Raw genomic sequence first — 21,209 nt, forward strand, 5'->3', positions numbered from 1 at the left:
CCAAGGTGAATATAAAGTACTTAAGGGCTCTAACAAAGATTTTTAAAAATTCATTCATGGGATGTGGGCATTTCTGACAAGGTCAGCATTTAGTGCCCATCCCTAACTGCCCCTGAGAGGGTGGTGGCAAACTGCTTTGTAGAATATTCCTTGTGGTGAAAGTATTCCCAGTACAGTAGTAACTTTATCATAGCAGTTTGGCACAATTGAGTGGCTTGGTAGGCAATTTTAGAGGTCAGTTCAGAGTCAAGCACATTGCAGTGGGTCTGGAGTCACATATAGGTCAGATCAGGTAAGGATGGCAGATGTTCTTCTCTGAAAGATATTCATGCATTGTATGGGTTTTTGTAATGATCCATGATCATCATTACTGATATTAGCTTTTATTCCAGAATTTGTCATGGTGGGATTTGAATTCATCTCCAGGCCATTTGTCCAGTCGTCGGGATTATGAGTCCAGTAACAAAAATGCCCACTAAGGACCAAAGAGACAGTAGGAGAATAAAATAGCAGCCAACACAAAAAGGACCTAAAAGTCTTTTATAAACAGATAAATAGCATAAAACTACAGTCAAAGGAAGAGTGGAGCCAATTAGTGAACAAAAAGCTCTGGCGAAGATAATAAGTGAATATTTTAAGTACATCAGTCTTCACTAAAGAAAAGAATGCTGGCAATGTAGTAGGAATGGAAGGGGCAATAGTGATGTTGGATAAGATAAAAATAGATAAAGGGGATGTACATAAAAAGGTTGTCAGTCCTCAAAAGTAGAGAAGTCACCCAGTTTGAATGAGATGCAGAGATAATGCTGCCTAAGGTTGGAAATTTGCTCTGGCCACAATCTTCCATGCTGCTCGGATATGGGACCGGTGCCAGATGATGGGAAGCATTAATTAAGTATGCAAGTATCAGGAGCCATTACTTACCATATTTTTCTTTCAAAACAGCAACTGTACTTTGTCAAAAACAAAAACAGAATTACCTGGAAAAACTCAGCAGGTCTGGCAGCATCGGTGGAGAAGAAAAGAGTTGACGTTTCGAGTCCTCATGACCCTTCGACAGAACTTGTTCTGTTTTTGTTTTGGATTTCCAGCATCCGCAGTTTTTTTGTTTTTATCACTGTACTTTGTCACTTTGAGAGATTTGAAAATTCAGTATCATAAATACCACTTATGTTGCCTCATTCTGAGACAGATATATAGAGATTTTTCCATACCTATAATAGCCTGGTGGAGCACGTTGGATGAGGAAGTTTTTCTCTAGATTCTGCAGCACATCATTCAACATTCTCAGATGGGCAGGGTCCCGCTCCTTTGGATCATTAGCTGGACGCATTTCATCTGACTGAAAAAGTTGTGCAGTTTCCCTCAGTGCATTGGCCAATGCCAACATTTGATCTGAAGCAACACTGCCATCTTTGAAAAGTAAAATATATAATTAAAAATTATACCAAAATCAACAGTCAATAGAAACATGGCACAAAATGTAAAACATGTCATCTCCTATAACACGATAATGCTGATATGAGGTCTAACCTCACCGTGGCATGATGGATTTACAGAAAAATATTAGTCAAACTCACAAGAATATCCATACAGTATGAGTATATAACATGCAAGAAAATATTTAGGATACATAGAGCAGAAAATACTTGTTCATGTCAATGAATTCCAATGTTGGGGAGGACAGGAAATAGAAAAATTAATAATCTGTAACTCAAGGCAACAAAGAATCAAAAGGATGTGTAGCAGTGTTAGCATATTCGTAAAAACTAAATGAATAATAATATAGCCATAAACTTAGAAATAAACACAACCTTTGAGTTGCTCTTGAACCTCCAGGGCTACATCCAGGACACTGTAAGGAAGAACTGGCTCATTGGCTATACGCAGAATCATTTCAGCCGTCAACTGCAACAAACAAAACAAAACATGTAGCTCAGGAAAAGATCTTGCAGGCAAATTATTTTATTATGAGTAGTGATGGTAAAGTATAAATATTTTAAACAGTGCAATAATGCTGCCTAATTGTACATTATCCCTGCCATAATGAACAGAGAAAGAAAAAGAAGATTTTTCTTATTCATAAAATGTGTGCCAAAAGACATCTGCAATTGATGTCTCCATCCAATTCTCTCTGACTCAAAGTCATTGTGCTGGACCTCAAGTTGGAGATACATGAGGAAAAGGGAGCACTATCTGGCCTGTTAGCCCCAGGCTTTGGTCATAGCTCGCGCTGCTGCTGAGGCTGCATCAAGGAGAGGGTGCCTCCACGTTGAGACACCCATGAAGGGCTGTTAAGTGAGTTCTAGGTGGGCTAAAACCAGGTAGGCAGGCCCCAGTGATTGAAGAGGCAAACCCTCCAGCAGTGGAGTTGGAGCAGTGGGGATGGCCATTGGTGCCAGGGTGGGCCCCTTCTTAGAACAATGAGCAACTGGGAAGGAAGGCCTCTCCCAAGTAAGCTGCTGGGACGCTGCCTTGCTGCAGATGGTGGATTCACCAATGCAGTGGAGGCTGTTCCGATTCTCATAAAATCTCAGCGACCCGGTAAAACGGAATGTGGGCAGGGAACAACATGTCCGGTTTTTCTCCCACCCCGTCTCCAAATGGCTGGTAAAATTCCAGCCATTGTCAATGATAGTAAAGAAATGGCAGACATGCTGAATAATTACTTTGCATCAGTACTTGCAGTAAAGAAAGATGTCAGTTTTCCCAACATCCCAGGGAAACTATTAGTGAATCAGGGACAGTACTCAACAAAATTAAGCTAAGCAAAATAAGAGTAATGGAGAAATTAATGACACTAAATAGTGAAAAATCCTCAGGACAAGATGGTTTCCATCCCAGATTTTAAAAGTAGGTGGGAATGTTGTAGCTGGCCTAACTATAATCTTCCAAAATTGTCTTGATTCAGAATCTATTCCTTTAGATTAGAAAATTTTGCATGTCACTCTGTTATTTAAGAAAGGGGAGAGGAAAACCAGTGATTTATAAACCAGTTAGACCTGTTGGGAAAATGCTGGAGTCAAGAATTAAGGCAGGGTGACAGAACACCTCCAATATTTTCAGCTGATCAGGAAGCCAGCAAGGATTAGGTCATGCCTACAAATCTGGATGAATTTTTTGAAGAGGTGAGGAACATTAACAGGGGAATGTCTATGGATGTTATTTACATGGGCTTCCAGAAGGCATTTGATAAAGTCCCACATAACAGATTGTTAGCTAAAGTTGAAGTTCATGGAATTGAAGACAGATTATTGACCTAGTTAGGTAATTGGCTGAATGGCAGGTGACAGAGAGTAGGGATAATGGACAGGTCTTCTAATTAGCAGGATGTGACTAGCGGTGCCACAACGATCTGTATTGGAACCTCAGCTTTTCAATGTATTCATTAACGACTTGGAATAAAAAAACCACAAATTCAAATTTGCTGATAAATCAAAAGGCAGTGCAGCTGGAAGCATAAAATTATATAGAGATAGTGATAGATTAAGTGAATGGGTAAAACTGGCAAATGGATTTCAATGTGGGCAATTGTGAGATTACTTTGGACCTAAAAAGGATAGAACAAGATATTTCAAAATGGTCAAAAGCTAGAAACAGTGAAGGTCCAAAGAGACTTGGGGTCCAGGTGCACAGATCATTAAAACAGCATGAACAGGTACAGAAAATAATCAAAATGGCTAATGGAATGCTGGACTTTATAGCTAGATGAACAGAAGAGGGCATAACTCATGGTTCAGCTGTATAAAACCCTGGTTAGACCACACCTGGAGTAAAGTGAGCAGTTCTGGACACTACACCTTAGGATATATTGACCTTGGAGGGAGTGCAGTGATGTTTTACCAAAATAATTCATGGACTTCAAGGGTTAAATTACAAGGAGAGATTACACAAACCACGGTTGCATGACCTGAAATTTAGAAAATTAAAGAGTAATTTGATCAAGGTGTTCAAGGCCTTAAGAGGAACATGGACTTTAGGAGATTTTTCTTAGCCAAAGGTATCAAAGGGTAATAAAGTCGGGAATCGAGCCTGGGGGGAGAGGAGGATGGTGGTAGTAGGGGAGCCCAGATCAGTCCTGTGGGGGTGGTGTGGGTAGTTAGGTTGGGGGGGTGCATTCGGGGCAATAGTCCCATGGGGGGGGTGGCAGTTTTTGGGGGGCGACAGGGGTAGTCCCATGGCAGAGTGTCAGGCAAGTCTCGTGGAGGGTGCAGGGTAGTGAAGGGGTCCTGTGGGGGGGTCAGTGTGGGTCAGTACTATAGTTATCCAGAGCTAGAAGTGGCTTTAGTTCTTCTAGTTTTTTCTGGGTAACAATTACAGCGGACAGTCAGAACTATTCGAAGTTTGCAGTTTAAATCATATTTTCGGATGGTTCCCAATGCAGGGCAATTGCCCAATAGAAGTTTGAACTCAAGTGGGCTGCTTTGTCCTGGATGGTGTTGAGCTTATTGAGTGTTGTTGGAGCTGCACTCATCCAGGCAAGTGGAGAGTATTCCATCACACTCCTGATTTGTACTTTGTAGATGGTGGACAGGTTTTAGGGAGCCAGGAGATGAGTTACTCTCCACAGAATTCCCAGCTTCTGGCCTGGTCTTGTAGCCACAGCGTTTATATGGCTAGTTCAGTTCAGTTTTTGGTCAATGGCAACCCCCAGCATGTTGGAGTTGATGTCGATAGCTAATCTGATTGGCCGGCAGCTCAGTATTCCTTACAGCGCTAGTAGTGCAGAAACAGGACTGGGACTACAAGCAATCCCCAGATTCTAAGTCCTGGAGTCCAGGACCAGCAAGTGGTCTCATGACAGCGGGGTCTGAGGGGGTTGGATTGGTGAAGCCTGAGTGAGGTGGGAAATGGGGGTGAGGTTCTTGATGGAGAGAACAGAAGCAAGGAGCACCCTTGACGGGCAGAACTTGTGGGGGGTTGCCTGATGTGAAAAGGAGGCACCCCTCTGCTTTTACACCCAAGGCCTGAGCAGGGTGACATTCCATGCTTACCCCCACTCCTGAACTCCTCCTGCTAGCCTGGAAATTGTGGCTAGGCACCATTATGTAGTCAATATGGCTCAGGCCTTCCCTGACCCACCATAAAATTGTGGACAAATCAACACAGGCCATGGGAAGGCCATCCAAGGAATTTTATGCACCTTTTCGCCTGCAAAACTACTGGTGGGGGAAGAGTATAATTCAGGATTTAGCTTGGATCATGCACAATCCAATGTCCAGGCTTGTGAGTAACTGTAGAAGGCAAGTGAAAGCAAGGAAGTTGTTGAAGGGGAGAGCTGTTAATGAATGCACTTCAGGCAGCTTTTCCAGTTGACAATAGGGTTATCCTATTTTGAATGCATTCCTGGATTTTAGATCACATCACATTTGATCATGTGATGGTTATAACAGCTGACCGTCGAAAGCTCAAAAGGGTCATGAACGAAGATCCTGGTGCATTCCCACACAGGCTCATTAAGGATGGTAGCATGGATCTAAATGATTTTGGTTCTAATAAGTCTCACCTTTTCAATTATTATTAGTCCAGGATGTACAAAATTGTTGAGCAGAATTCCTCTATGTTTGTTTTAAGCCGAGGTGAGCATTAGGTGCAAACAGTTATACTGATTCCGCAACTTTTTTATGACTGGTGACTTCACCATTTGAATTTGATTTTCTTATTTTCTGTTAATTTGTTTAAAAAGTAATTTGGTAATCCACTTGTCCATGAAATTCCAATGGTGTCTCTCCTCTTTCAGAGGAAACTCTTGGTTTATTCTGCTCAATCGAGAACCAGCCCACACATTGTAGAATAAAAAATAGACAGAAAATGAATAATTACTCAATTATTCTAGAACTGTAGCCATTCACTACGTTAACAAATGACAACAACAACTTGTATTTACACAGCTCCTTTTATGTAATGAAATGTCCCAAGGTGCTTCACAGGAGCATTATAGAACAATGTGTATTACTGAATCACAAAAGGAGATATGAGGTTAGATGACCAAAAACATGGTCAGAGAGTTAGGTTTTAAGAAGCATCTTAAATGAGGAAAGCAAAGCGTAAGGAGGGAATACCAGAGATTGTGATCTAGGAAACTGAAGGCAGGGCCACCAATGGTGCAGCAACAATGATCAGGAATGCACAAGAGGCCAGAAGAGGAGCATAGATGATATACATTCAAACTAACCATAAATAGCACCATCTGAAAAGAACTCAGCTCTTATGCTTAACAAAACTAAAAACTAGCTCCTAATTCCTGTAAGTACTGCAAACACACACATTGACATTTTTTATAATGCCATCATCAGTTCCAAAATGCTATATGCACTGTTGTGGACTAATCATTCTGCTATATTGCACTCCATCAATTTAATCAGCTGAGTTACCAAAGAAAGAAAAAAATCTCATCACTTAACCACAGTTGCTGAATAATATTTATGAAAGCAGCCATGTATGGTTGCAAGAGATAAAATGTATTCACTTAATTACATAAAAATCTTGATATATCATTGCATGAGGAAACACCCTGCGACACTCCATTCAAGCTGTTGTTTCATTAAGATTAATTAATAGTGCAAGTGGCTTCCCTCAGGTATCATACCTAAACTCTTAACAGGGCCAATATTGTCACAATTATTCAGTACAGTGCAACTACCAGATGAAGGCACACTGGGAAGAGGACATAATACCTCACTGATCACAATACTTCTCATTATTATGATCTCTTTAATTCATCTTTCAAATTGGACATGAGTCAACTGATTAAAGATGATTCCTAGGTCCTTACTCAATGATGCAGTTCAAAGCCACTGCACTTACAGTTTAATTATTTTTTTGATTCATGCAGGGAAACTGAATGAGAAGATTGCCAGTCCTTAGACTACATTTACAATTAATAGCATGTGGAGCAAGATGCATGTAAAATTATGTAATTTATCTATTAAAAGCTACTTTTTACTTAATTTATTTGTCACAGCTATTGAACAAACTCATATCTAAACCATTTGCAATGAAAATGACACTACTTTACAAAAGCATGTTAAGTCAAATAACATTTTAGAATAACATTGGAAAATCTGAAGCAAGTAATGAATTGAGATTTTTTTGTGCATTAAATTCTTGACTGGAGACTGAGTTAAATATCCATTAAAAGTACCAAGTACTTTCAGTTCAGAGAAACATTATGAATAGTGAAGTGCAATATATCGAAAAACCAGGATGGCACTGTTCTGGTGAGTCACAAAGAAACTACATAACTTTACAATAAATACTAATGCAGAGAAATGAAATGTGACTCATAAGACCATAAGATGTAGGAGCAGAAGTAGGCCATTCGGCCCATTGAGTCTGCTCCGCCATTCAATGAGATCATGGCCGATCTGATAATCCTCAACTCCACTTTCCTGACTTTCCTCCATAACCCTTGATTCCCTTACAGATTAAAAATCTGTCTATCTCAGCCTTGAATATACTTAATGACCCAGCCTCCACAGCCCTCTCCAGTAAAGAATTCCACAGATTCACTACCCACTGAGAGAAGAAATTCCTCATCATCTCTGTCTTAAATGGGTGACCCCTTACTCTAAGATTATGCCCTCTGATCCTAGACTCTTCCACGAGGGGAAACAACCTTTCAACATCTACCCTGTCAAGCCCCCTAAGAATCTTATATGTTTCAATAAAGACACCTCTCATTCTTCTAAACACCAATGAGTACAGGCCCAATTTACTCAACCTCTCCTCATAAGGAAATCCCTCCATATCCAGGTGTGGTCTAACTGGTACCTTGTATAGTTTTAGCAAGACTTCTCTATTCTTATGCTCCATTCCCTTTGAAATGAAGGCCAACATTCCATTTGTCTTCCCTATTACCTGCTGAACTTGTATGTTAGCTTTTTGGGATTCATGCACGAGGGCTCCCAAATCCCTCTGTGCTGTAGCTTTCTGCAGTCTTTCTCCATTTAAATAATATTCAGCTCCTCTATTCTTTCTGCCAAAAATGTATAACCTCACATTTTCTCACAGTATATTCCATCTGCGAAGTTTTTGCCCACTCACTTAACCTGTCTATATCCCTCTGTAGACTCCCTGTGTCATCCTCAACACTTGCCTTCCCACCTATTTTTGTGTCATCTGCAAACTTGGTGATAGTACATTCACTGTCCTCATCTAGGTCATTAACATATATCGTAAATAATTGTGGCCCCAGAACTGATCCCTGAAGCATTCCACTAGTTACAGGTTGCCATCCTGAAAATAGCCCCCTTATCAAACTCTGTCTTCTATTAGTTAGCCAATCCTCTATCCATGCTAATATACTACCCCCAATACCATGGGCTTTTATCTTATTAAGTAGTTCTTTGTGCGGTACCTTATCGAATGCCTTTTGGAAATCCAAATATATTACATCTACTGGTTCCCCTTTATCTACCCTGCTTGTTACCTCCTCAAAGAATTCTAATGAGTTTGTCAGGCATGATTTCCCCTCATGAAGTCATGCTGACTCTGCTTGATTATATTATGCATTTCTAAATGCTCTGCTATTACATCCTTTATGATATACTTTAACATTTTCCCAATGATGGATAGCTAACTGGCCTACAGTTACCTGTTTTTTTTTATCTGCCTCCCTTTTTGAATAAATGTGTTGTATTGGAAGTTTTCCAATCTTCTGAGACTTTTCTAGAATCTAAAGTTTCTTGGAAGATTACTACCAGTGCATCCACTATCTGTGTAGCTACTTACTTTAAAATCCTAAGATGCAACCCATCAGATCCAGGGGACTTATTGCCTTTAGCCCCATTAGTTTCACTAGCACTTTTTCTCTAATGATAGTTATTGTATTTATTTTCTCCTCCCCTTTTGACCCTTGATTATTTAGTATTTTTGGAATGCTATTAGTGCATCAATCTTCATGGTAGAAGGCAAAGTATTTATTCACCTCCTCTGCCATTTCCAAGCTCCCCATTATTATTTCCCCAGCCTCGTTCTCTAAGGGGCCTATGTTCAAGTTGGCCTCTCTTTTTCTTTTTTATATAGTTAAAAAAGCTCTTACTGTCTGCTTTTATATTACTTGCTAGTTTACACTCAAAGTTTATTTTCTCCCTCTATGATTTTTGGTCATCTTTTATTGGTTTTTTAAAACTTTCCCAATCCTCTGGCTTACCACTAATCTTTGCCACATTGGTTTTTTCTTTCAAGTTGATACTATCCTAACTTCCTTGGTGAACCATGGTTGGTTTATTCCCCTCCTAGAATCCTTCTTCCTCACTGGGATATACCTTTGTTGTGAGTCATGAACTACTTTCTTAAACATCTGCCATTGCTCATTAACCATCTATTCTGTTAAACTCCTTTCCCAGTCCACTCCAGCCAACTCTGCCCTCATTCCTTTGTGATTACCCTTATTTAAGTTCAGCACAGTTGTTTCCGGCCCAAGTTTCTCACTCTCAAACTGAATGCTAAATTCAACCATGTTATGGTCACTGTTTCCCAGGGGATCTTTTACTCTGAGATAATTTATTAAACCTGCCTCATTACACATTACTGATCCAAGATAGCCTGATACCTGGTTGGATCCAGTACATATTGTTCTAGGAAACTGGCCCGAATACACTCTGACTTCTTGCTCGTTGCCACCTCTGCCAATTTGATTTTCCTAATCTACCTGAAGATTAAAGGCACCCATGATTAATGTACTGCCTTTTTTATGTGTCCTTATTTTCTCTTGATTCATTCACTGTGCTACAGTACAGCTACTGTTAGAAGGCCTATAGACTACTCCCACTAGTGTCTTCATCCCCTTGTTATTTCTTACCTCCACCCATTTGGATTCTACATCTTCCAAAGATCATTTCTTGCTATCATACTTACTCCATCTCGTACTAACAAAGCTACTCCACCACCCTTTCCTTCCTGCTTGTCCTTTTGAAAAGTCACCCCTGAATATTTAGTTCCCAGCTTTGATCTCCTTGTAACCGTGACTCTGTAATGGCTATAAAATCATACCCATTAACGTCTCTTTGTGCCGTTTATTCATTTATTTTGTTCTAAATACTGCGTGCATTTGTGTAAAGAGCCATTAATTTTGCCTTTTTACCATTTTCCCCCTTTGACCATATTTGCTGCTTTTTTATGTTTTGGAAAAATTATTTTAGATTTTTATTCTGCAATAAGGATATTTTTCTCTCCTAAACATCATCAGGGAAAACATTTTGCTCTGTATGCAAAGTTATAAAGTTAAAGAAAAACATCATTGTAAACTGCAAATACATTTATAGACAGTGCAGAATATGCTCCCAGCTATTTAATGACTACAGCCACAAATTGTTTGGCATTTGGACTAAAATAACAAATGGTTTAAAATCCAAATGTCAGGAATGGTAAAGAATGAATATATGGAAAAGTCATCCTGCCATCTGCATCCACATAATTATACGCTTATTAAACAGACAGAGAAGGCTGCTGAAGCAGTGCTGTTTACTATTTACTTTTACCTGGTTTCCAGGTGTTTGAAATTGCTATTATAGCCATATGAAAAAAAAACATGTAGCAAAACCTTCCAACTGCAAGTGCTGTGGGAACTGTGGTAAAACCATTATAACAAAACATAAATTAAAATCCTAGAAAACCTCATTTAAGAGGACAGTTACTTTGTACAACACATACAGTATGTCTGTGATAAGCAAAGGCCTTAGCCAGGATTTTCCACTCCTGTTTGTGGCAGGCGGGAGCGGAAAATATCGGGCGATCACAAAAATCGGTTTCGCATCATTGTAAAACCAATTTGCTATCAACCGCTCCATCCGTCAATGGCAGGCCATGTTTCCCACCACCGTAAGACGGGAAGCTAATTTCAGTACGTTAGAATCTCTTTATAAGCCCTGCTTGCCGGAATCATCCCCCCATGCTGGATCATGAGTTCACCACGCCAACGTGTTTCACAACTGTACAAAAGCGACATGCACCTGGCAACCTACATTTTGTTCGGGACTTCGAAATTTGTCATCACAATGCTTTGCAGGCAGAACCGCATCACTTTTAGAGGGGCTCACGGGAAGGTCTCTACCTATCAGACCAGTGATAAGGCGGGGATGACCTTTTAACTGCTGCAGGGCTAGGGCTTGCTTGGGGAAGGGGGAGAAGTGGCCTCAGGCAAGGGAAGAGGCGGCAGGGTGAGGGCTGTACTGGGGAAGAAGGATGGATATGTGAGGGTATGTGTGAGAAAGTGATGTCCCTTCAGCTGGCAGTGAGTGAGAATCCAGTGAATGTGTGGTGGGTGTGAGTGTGAGTTTAGAGTGATGAGGTGGTTGCTTTACTCTAGCTGCATGAATGAGATCATTCATCCTCTCTCTGCACTTGATGGCCAACCTTTTCTGTGCAGCATTGGCTCTGACTACCACTGCCACCGGCAGTCAGAGCTGTGAGATGTTTTGCGGCCAGAGCAGGGTTGAAGGACATCATGGCAGGCCTCCAAAAGGCACTCCAGGGACAGATCACTGAACGCTCCTTGGCTTTTGGGTCACGTCTTCACCGGAGCAGTCTTGGGCTGCAAGCATTGAAAGCTGTGTGCGCGGCTGCGGTTTAGATATGGCACCTGGAGTGAGGAAACGGCCTGGTAATGGTGTGGTGAGTGATTCAGAGGATGCCAGCCAGTGAAACAGCGTGTTTTCTGTGGCTACGAAATTAATGAGGTGGGAGGCAGACAATACAGCGCAAAAACTTGCCCTTACGGCTGGTAGAAAAATGTCATTTTTCAGGCCCGCCACCAAACGTAGTGCAATTCAGGGAGTGCATTGCTCTGCATTAAATTTCATTGGTTAAATGCCTGTCCATTTAGGCTGCCTATGTCCTCTTGCAGTCTGTTACTATCATCCTCACAGTTCACAAAACTTGCAAGTTTGTGTCACCTGCAAATTTTGAATGTGAGTCCAGCACATCCAAGTCGATGTCATTGATGAAGGTCAAGAAAAGCAGTGGACCTAAAAGAGAAACTTAATAAATCACTGGGCCAGAAGGCCTTCAAATATTTCTGTATGGAATTAAAAATTTCTTACTGGCTGCCTTTAAGTAAAACTACCTTTAAAAAGGGATTTCTGTTCTACGTATCTTCATGGCAAAGCATACAGAAGGGTCTATATAGTAAAATAATTGTGCAGCATAACATTATATTATGTTATGATGCATTTGAAGCATTCAATTATTAATAAAAGTTGAATAGCTAATGAGGTCATATGTTGTAGTCAAAATCAACAAATATAATGGATGTGTGCTTTCATTATTTTCCTTAATGGGTTTCAAATTCATGCATTATTCACAAAATTTCAACAAGCAGTAAAATAACACAACGGATAGCTTTGAGGTGGGGAAAAAGAGTTTAAAACAATCTTGATCAATTGCCATTCTTAACTGTGATACAAGTGAAGCATTTTTGTTCATTTGGCTTGGCACTGACTTCCTCAATTTTCTTAATAGCTAAGATGTTAAGAGGTTAAAAATGGCATTGCTCACAGAAATTTTGGTTGAATTTAGTTGAGGTGATAGGGGTCATGTGCACCAGTTCAAGAACTAGTGCGTACCCCGCATTGTCTTTCCACAGGAGGCCCAATGCGATTTCATTGCAATCAGGCACTTGCCTGGACAAAACCAGGCCTCATGTCAGATTAAAACCCCAGTTGAGGAGAAATGCCAATAACAGGCCTGCAACTCTTCACTCCACTGCCGATTACACACTGAAGCCTTCACTACGGATTATCAATGGATACCTGGAGAGAGGTAAATGGGGAGGGGATGGGTTCATGGAGGGAGTGGTGGAGGGGTGTTGGATGTAAGGGCAAAGCTGCCAACCCCACTCGATGTTCACCCCACCAGATCTTTTGAATTTAACAGACATATATGCATGAGTTTGGTCACCTTTTGAAGGTATTTATTTGCTTGTCTTGTTCAAATTAGGGAATCTATCTGATGCATTTGAGAGATTCACTGGGTATAACCTTGGGGTTTCTCTGGCGCTGCTACTACTACACCAGTAGAATTTCGATGGAAGCACCATCCAAGCTTAAGCTGAACTGAGGAAATTGCTGGTGTTAGGCCAGATTGCCCTCTTAGCAGTAACAGTCATGTTTTAAAATGGTTGAATTTAGATAGCTCACCCATAAAGAAAATAATAAATATTGCTGTGGTAAAGTGTAGTACAGGTAATATTGTTGTATCATGGTTCTTTCCCTTTTCTCTGTGTCTGAGCTATCTAATGCCAGAACCAGAGCAACCCCAATTAAACAAGTGTAGCCAGGCTGTGTTCATTTGAGCAATGGGTCTAAATGAACGTAGCTTGGTCATGTTTCCATCAGTGAACAAATCTTAGTTAAAAGAGGTTTGATTGGAACCCCATTAAATTAGGATGCAAGCTGTGGAATTTAAGATTCAGTGATAATTTTTCCTCATTGTCCAAGCTGCCAAAACTGTCCAAATAATTCAGTCTTCTTTTATTCATTCATGGGTATCCAACTGACTCAGCCAGAAATCCCATTCTCGTTCGGAGGGCACTTAAGAGTGAACCACAATGCTGTGGAGTCACATCCTTCCCTAAAGGACATTAGTGAACCAGACGGTTTTGTGGTCATCATTAGACTTTTAATCCCAGATTTTTATTGAATTTGCACCATCTGCCATGGTGGGATTTGAACCCAGGTTCCCAGAGCATTACCCTGGGTCTCTGGAATACTACTCCAGTGACAATACCACCATGCCACATTGCACCCTAGTGCAAGCAGCAGTTTCAGAAAAAGCCAGTTTGTTTTACATGAATAAAAGCAAAGAACTGCGGATGCTGGAAATCCAAAACAATAACAAAAATACCTGGAAAGACTCAGCAGGTCTGGCAGCATCTGTGGAGAGAAACACAGTTGACATTTCGAGTCCTCATGACCCTTCAACAGAACTAAGTAAAATAGGAAAGGGGTGAAATATAAGTTGGTTTGGTTGGGGGTGGGGGGGGGGGGTTGGGACAAGAAGAGCTAGGTAGAGGGCCAGTGATAGGAGGAGATAACCAAAAGATGTCACAGACAAAAGGACAAAGAGGTGTTGAAGGTGGTGATATTATCTAAGGAATGTGCTAATTAAGGGTAGAAAGCAGGACAAGCAAGGTACAGATAGCCCTACTGAGGGTGGGGTGGGGTGAAGGAATCTAAAAAGGCTAAAGGGTAGAGATAAAACAATGGATGGAAATACATTTAAAAATGATGGAAATAGGTGGGAAAAAAAAAATCTATATAAATTATTGGAAAAAACAAAACGGAGGGGGAAAAATGGAAAGGGGGTGGGGATGGAGGAGAGAGTTCATGATCTAAAATTGTTGAACTCAATATTCAGTCCAGAAGGCAGTAAAGTGCCTAGTCGGAAGATGAGGTGCTGTTCCTCCAGTTTGCGTTGAGCTTCACTGGAACAATGCAGCAAGCCAAGGACGGACATGTGGGCATGAGAGCAGGGTGGAGTGTTGAAATGGCAAGTAACAGGGAGGTCTGGGTAATACTTGCGGACAGACCGAAGGTGTTCTGCAAAGCGGTCACCCAGTCTGTGTTTGGTCTCTCCAGTGTAAAGGAAACCACATTGGGAGCAACAAATGCAGTAGACTAAGTTAAGGGAAATGCAGGTGAAATGCTGCTTCACTTGGAAAGTGGGCCCTTGGACGGTGAGGAGAGGGGAAGTGAAGGGACAGGTGTTGCATCTTCTGCGGTTGCATGGGAAGGTGCTGTGGGAGGGGGTTGAGGAGTAGGGGGTAATGGAGGAGTGGACCAGGGTGTCATGGAGGGAACGATCCCTACAGAATGCTGCCGGGGGGTGAAGGGAAGATGTGTTTGGTGGTGGCATCATGCTGGAATTGGCGAAAATGGCAGAGGATGATCCTTTGAATGTGGAGGCTGGTGGGGTGATAAGGACAAAGGGGACCCTATCATGTTTCTGGGAGGGAGGAGAAGGTGTGAGGGCAGATATGCGGTAGATGGGCTGGACATGGTTGAGGGGTCTGTCAACCACCGTGGGTGGAAAACCTCAGTTACGGAAGAAGGAGGACATGTCAGAGGAACTGTTTTTGAAAGTGGCATCATCAGAACTGATGCAACGGAGGCGAAGGAACTGGGAGAATGGGATGTTGTCCTTGCAGGAAGCGGGGTGTGAGGAGCTGTAGTCGAGGTAGCTGTGGGAGTTGGTAGGCCTGTAATGGATATTGGTGGACAGTCTATCACCAGAGATTGAGACAGAGAGGTCAAGGAAGGGAAGGGAAGTGTCAGAGATGGACCATGTGAAAATGATGGAGGGGTGGAAATTGGAAGCAAAATTAATAAATTTTTTCAGGTCCCGATGAGAGCATGATGCAGCACCAAAGTAATCATCGATGTACTGGAGAAAGAGTTGTGGGAGGGGGCTGGAGTAGGACTGGAACAAGGAATGTTCCACATACCCCATAAAGAGATAGGCATAGCTGGGGCCCATGCAGGTTCACATAGCCACACCTTTTATTTGGAGGAAGTGTGAGGAGTTAAAGGAGAAATTGTTCAGTGTGAGAACAAATTCAGCCAGACGGAGGAAAGTAGTGATGGATGGGGATTGTTCGGGCCTCTGTTCAAGGAAGAAGCGGAGAGCCACCAGACCATCCCGGTGGGGGATGGAGGTGTAGAGCGATTGGACATCCATGGTGAAGAGGAGGCGGTTGGGGCCAGGGAACTGGAAATTGTTGATGTGATGTGAGCTGTCAGAGGAATCACGGATGTAAGTGGGAAGGGACTAGACAAGGGGAGAGAGAACGGAGTCAAGATAGCAAGAAATGAGTTTCGTGGGGCAGGAACAGGCTGACATGATCGGTCTGCCGGGCTAGTCCTGTTTGGATTTTGGATAGGAGGTAGAAGCGGGCTGTCCGAGGTTGGACAACTATCAGGTTGGAAGCTGTGGAAGGAAGATCTCCAGAGGAGATGAGGTCAATGACAGTCCTGGAAACAATGGCTTGATGTTCAGTGGTGGGGTCATGGTCCAGGGAGAGGTAGGAGGAAGTGTCTGCGAGTTGACGCTCAGCCTCTGCGAGGTAGAGGTCAGTGCACCAGACAACAACAGCACCACCCTTGTCAGCGGGTTTGATGACAATGTCAGGGTTGGACCTGAGAGAATGGAGTGCAGCAAGATCAGAGAGAGACAGGTTAGAATGGGTGAGAGGAGCAGAGAAATTGAGACAACTAATGTCACGCTGACAGTTCTCAATGAAAAGATCAAGAGAAGGTAAGAATCTAGAGGGAGGGGTCCAGGTGGAGGGAGAGTACTGGAGGTGGGTAAAAGGGAGAGGACTCCTGCCCAAAGAAGACGAAGACGAAGACGAAGGCGGAAGAAGAGTTCAGCATCGTGCTGAGCCCAAAATTCATTGAGAGTGTGAGGGTACGAAACTAAGTCTTTTGCTCAGCACTGAACATTTTACATGAATGATAGTTACATTTATTGCATGAGAACTTCTTTCTACTAGATGAACAGCTTGCAATAAGTAAATCACTTCTCAACTATCTGTCTGGTTACTTCCAAAAGATAATGCATGTATTTTAAAAATTGGATGATCTACATGCAATTTTCTTCAAAAGTACTACTCTCCACAAAAAATGGAACAGTGGTAAACATATACCTCACACGGAACTTGGGCTTGAAGTTGCTTTATAATTCCATTCTCTGGTGGGGTTCGTCTTACTTGTTTGCTATTTTGTGTTACAAATTACGTAAACTGAACATGATATGTTCACTTTAAAATTTTAATTGCAAAATTATGGGGGAGGGTTTTCCCCTCATCTGGTGGGTGCTACAGGCAAGCCCGGGAGCGGCTACGAAACGGTCAGCCGCCCATGATCAGGCCCTTACCGCAATTTCACGCTGGCTGGCCAATTAACGGCCGACCAGCCAGCTTGAAACATGTGCTGAGAGCCTCAGCACTGCCGGGGTGAGGGCGGGAGGTGCGTGAGTGCTGAAGTTTGCGCATGTTCACTCACTGAAAGCTCCCTGAAAGCATATAGCTGCCGCAGGGAGCTGAAGTTTTTAAAAAACAAAATTAAAAGATGTTAAAAATCCGGATAAAATGCCTGCACAGTGGACTCACGCACCTTTACATGGTGATTTTTAAAATCCTGCCCAAACATTTTTTTTACTTAATGATGGAAACCTCATCCCGCCCGTGGATGAGATTTCGCAAAAAATGTAATGGCCGCCTAGCCTATTCGCTCGCCCATCAACCATGAGGTTGGACAGGCAGTGAAAAATCAACTTAATTACCAGCTTAAGGGCCTTAACAGGCCTCTTAATTGTCAACAGGTGCGCAGTTGATTCTTGTGCATGCCTGCTGACCAAAGTATCACACAATGGCATCAGGACGCTCGCCCAACGTCATCGCATGCTATTTCACTCTCTGGTGTGTCGAGCATGCACCCACACGCCAAGCCGAAAATCCTGCTCATGGCTTTAGCTTTATGAAATAAACATTCTTAAAGAAACACATTTTAAGAGACATTTATAGTATGTGCTTTTGTATCACTCAAGCATTGAAGTTTTTTAATGGAATAATATTGAAACTTAACTCAAGCAATTACTTGCTAAAATTGCCCCAGTTAAACCATAATGTAATTATAACTGTCAGCGCTGTGAAATCATTACCACTCATACATTATATCACATGCACAGATAATAACATGTAGTATTCACAATTAAGCTGCCTATCACTCTTCCAGTAGCTACTAAAAAGACAAAGTTTATGGTTTATTAAGTTTTGCCAACCTGTATGCATGGTTTATAACAATACATACAAGATGCTTATTCCAACATATTTTGTGAATATAACCTTGCAGGCAGCAGTTCTGTACCAAAACTAGTTTCTAAAATTTGCCACCTGATAGCACACATTTACTCTCCAATAATCCATATCCATTCTTCAACCCACACCTAGAAGTGAAACGGAACCTAACTTTGATTGAACGTAAAGTACATTAATTATCATAAAATTGAGCATTGCATTTGGATTTTCAGAAGGCTTTTGATAAGGTCTCACATGGGAGGTTAGTAAACAAAATTAGAGCAAATGGGATGGGGGGTGGTGGGGGGTGGGGGGTGGGGGGTGGGTAATATAATGGCATGGATTGAGGTTTGGTTAATGGACAGAAAACTGAGAATAAGAATAAATGGGTCATTCTCAGCTTGGCAGGCTATTAGTGGGGTATTAGCTGGGCCCTAGCTGTTCACAATCTATATCACTGATTTGGATGTGGGGGCCAAATGTAATATTTCCATGTTTATGGATGACATAAAACTAGGTGGGAATGTGTTATGAGGATGATGCAAAAGGCAACAAGGGGATTTGGACAGGCTTAATGATTGGGCAAGAACATAACAGATGGAAAATAATGTGGATAATTGTGAGGTTATCCATGTTGGTAGGATGGGCAGGCATGCAGAGTATTTCTTAAAATGGCGAGAGATTGGGAATGTTGATGTCCAAAGGGACCTGGGTGTCCTTGATCATAAGTTACTGAAAACTAACATGCAGCAAACAATTAGTAAGAAAATGGTACGTTGGCCTTTATTGCAAGAGGATTTGAGGAAAGAGTAAAGATGTCTTGCTTCAATTGTATAGAACCTTGGTTAGACCAAACTTGGGGCAGAATTTTACGACAGTGAGATCTTATGTTCCCGCTGAAGTCAATGAAGTTTAGAATGTCTCGCCACATTTTATGGCCCCATCCCTGCCGAAATGGGACCTTAAAATTTTGCCCTTGGAGTGTTGTGTAGAGTTTTATTCGCCTTACCTCAGAAAGCATTTACTTGCCATAGGGGGAGTGCAGCAGAGAGGGTGAGAATGTCCTATGAGGAGAGATTGAGGAGCCTGGACCTGTCTTCTCTAGAGTTTAGAAGAATGGGAGGTGATTTCATTAAACCTTACAAAACCATATGGGGCTAGACAGGATCGATGCAGAAAGGATGTTTCCCCTGGCAGGGGAACGAGGGGACAATCTCAGAATAAGGGTAAGTCATTTATGACTGAGTTGAGCAGGAATTGCTTCACTCAGAGGGTAGTGACTCTTTGGAATCCTCTACCCTAGAGAGGTGTGGAAGCTCAGTTATTGAGTATACTCAAAAAGAGATTGATAGATTTCTAGATACTAATGACATGAAGGGATATGGGGATAGCTTGGAAAAATGGCACTGAGGTAGATTATCAGCCATGGGGCAGAATATTACTCAGGGTGTGCGGGCATGCACCCAACACACCCGAGCATAAAATGACACACGATGACGTCATCGCATGGTCTCACGATATTTCGTTCAGCGGCGCGCACCAGAGTTGGCTACACGCCTTCCAATAATTAAAATATCTATTAAGGCCATTAACAATCTAATTAACTTCAAATTTATAACAGCTGGTGGGCAGGCGAAAAGGCCAAGCGGCCTTTACGTTTTTTAGGAAACCTCATCCATGAGCAGGATGAAGTTTCCTAAAGCAAAGAAACATTAAATACTTTATTTTTGAATTAAAAACATGTCCCAGTTCAAGTGACAGGGTCTAATCTAATCTTATTAAATTTTTATTTTTTTTTTACACAGTGCTTCAGTCTCTCTGAGACAGCTCTGTGCCTCAGGGAGATTGAAGCGCTCTTTCTCGCACATGCATGAACTACATGGCTCTTCCTCCTCACCCCGCCATCACAAGCAGTGCTTAGCACTGCCGCTTGTGATCCACACAGGGTGGGCCTTAATTGGCCCGCCTGTGTGAAATCGCAGTGCAGAGCCGATCGTGGGCAGCGTTCGGCTTCCCGTTCACCCCTGCCAAGCACCTCCGCCAAGGGCAAAATCCTGCCCATGATCTCATTGAATGGTGGAGCAGGCTTGAGGGGCTGAATGGCTTACTCCTGCTCCTATTTTCCTAATGCAGTACTGAGGGAGTACTGGACTATCTGAGGTGTTGCCTTGCAGATGACACGTTAAACCGTGCCCTGTATGCTCTCTCAGGTGGACAAAGCATTTTGGGATGTCCTGAGGTCAGGAAAGGCCTCTTCGTCATGCTACAAGCATTAATTACTATAATTCATCCAGGTTCTTTATTAATAATCTTGTGGAGATAATTTAGCTAAAAACATTTGTTACAAATGCACTGTGAACTCTTTATCAATGCAGTCAAGCTATTGCTCTTTTAAGTAAAGCCCCACTTATTTGAAGTCCATAAAATCTGTGATGGAAGTGGCCAAGTTAGAAGCAAGCTGGTCCATAGTATGCTGAGCTAACTTCATAACTCTTTGAGGTTATCTCATTTCAATAATTAGCAAACATTCTCAGCATTGGATTGGCCTTGAGGCAGCCGCTGGGTTAACGGGCTTGTACAAAATTAGGCCAATAGCTTAAATTTAAATAGATATGTGCTCTGAAAAGTAAATGGATTTACCTTGGGGAAAATTTTGGCCGGGATTTTCTCCGAAGGGGTTAAGCCCTAATGCCAGGACCATATTCAGGTCCCAAGCCTTCATGGCAGGCAGCGGGACTGCGGTACTCCTTAAATGGCTGCCAGCAGACCTGCCTTCCAATTAAGGATTGTTGGACTGGCCTTCCATGCTGCAAAGCCAGACCCTGAGAGATGGCTGCTGTTGAGGCTGCAAGAACAAGGGGGCACCTTCATTTGAAAGTTCCCTCACAGGCAGTCAGAAATTTATTTTCTCTGTCGTGGCCAGGTAGGCAGGCCCCAGCGATTGGAGAGATAACCCCTCCATGGGTCAGGGCTAGGGGGACAGCCTTTGCCATTGGGATCTCCCTCCTTGGGCCAAGGAGCCTCCAGTTTCAATTGCAGCCCCTTAGGAAGCTGCAAGGAGGAGGTCTCTCTCCAGCTGGCAGACTCCTCAGGCAGCGGGAGTGTTCTGCCACAAGCAAAATGCTGACAGCCCCTGAAAATGGTCCGTTAGATGGCCCTTAATTATTCATATTCGCTGACTGCCTCTGGTTGGCAGGCCTCTGCTACCCTTCCAATTGCAGTGCTGGTAAAATGGCTGGGTGGCAGGTTGACATCCAGGGGCCAACAGACGTGGCTCCCCAGAATTTTACTGCCTTTGCCACCCCCCACCATCCTGCACCTGCCTCCTTCCCCAGTACCTGGGGATGGTAACATTTCACCTGTTATTTCAACCACGATCAGGCTTGATAATATTCAGAAGGCAACCTCTATT

At 42.4% G+C, this 21,209-nt stretch overlaps 1 protein-coding gene across 6 annotated transcripts in view; it reads right to left on the reverse strand.

The window, feature by feature from the left end:
- Nucleotides 1-21,209, reverse strand: part of LOC121290443 (inactive N-acetylated-alpha-linked acidic dipeptidase-like protein 2) — a 999,957-nt gene that overhangs the window by 26,006 nt on the left and 952,742 nt on the right. For all 6 annotated transcript variants that reach the window (XM_041210891.1, XM_041210883.1, XM_041210898.1 and 3 more), the window contains 2 exons: nucleotides 1,815-1,908; nucleotides 1,215-1,413 (listed from right to left, as the gene is read on the reverse strand). In XM_041210891.1, the coding sequence (XP_041066825.1) occupies nucleotides 1,215-1,413; nucleotides 1,815-1,908 (293 nt within the window). The remainder of the gene's footprint in view (nucleotides 1-1,214; nucleotides 1,414-1,814; nucleotides 1,909-21,209) is intronic.

Source organism: Carcharodon carcharias, chromosome 2 (genome assembly GCF_017639515.1).
Source record: "Carcharodon carcharias isolate sCarCar2 chromosome 2, sCarCar2.pri, whole genome shotgun sequence".
In the NCBI taxonomy this organism is placed as follows: Eukaryota; Metazoa; Chordata; class Chondrichthyes; order Lamniformes; family Lamnidae; genus Carcharodon; species Carcharodon carcharias.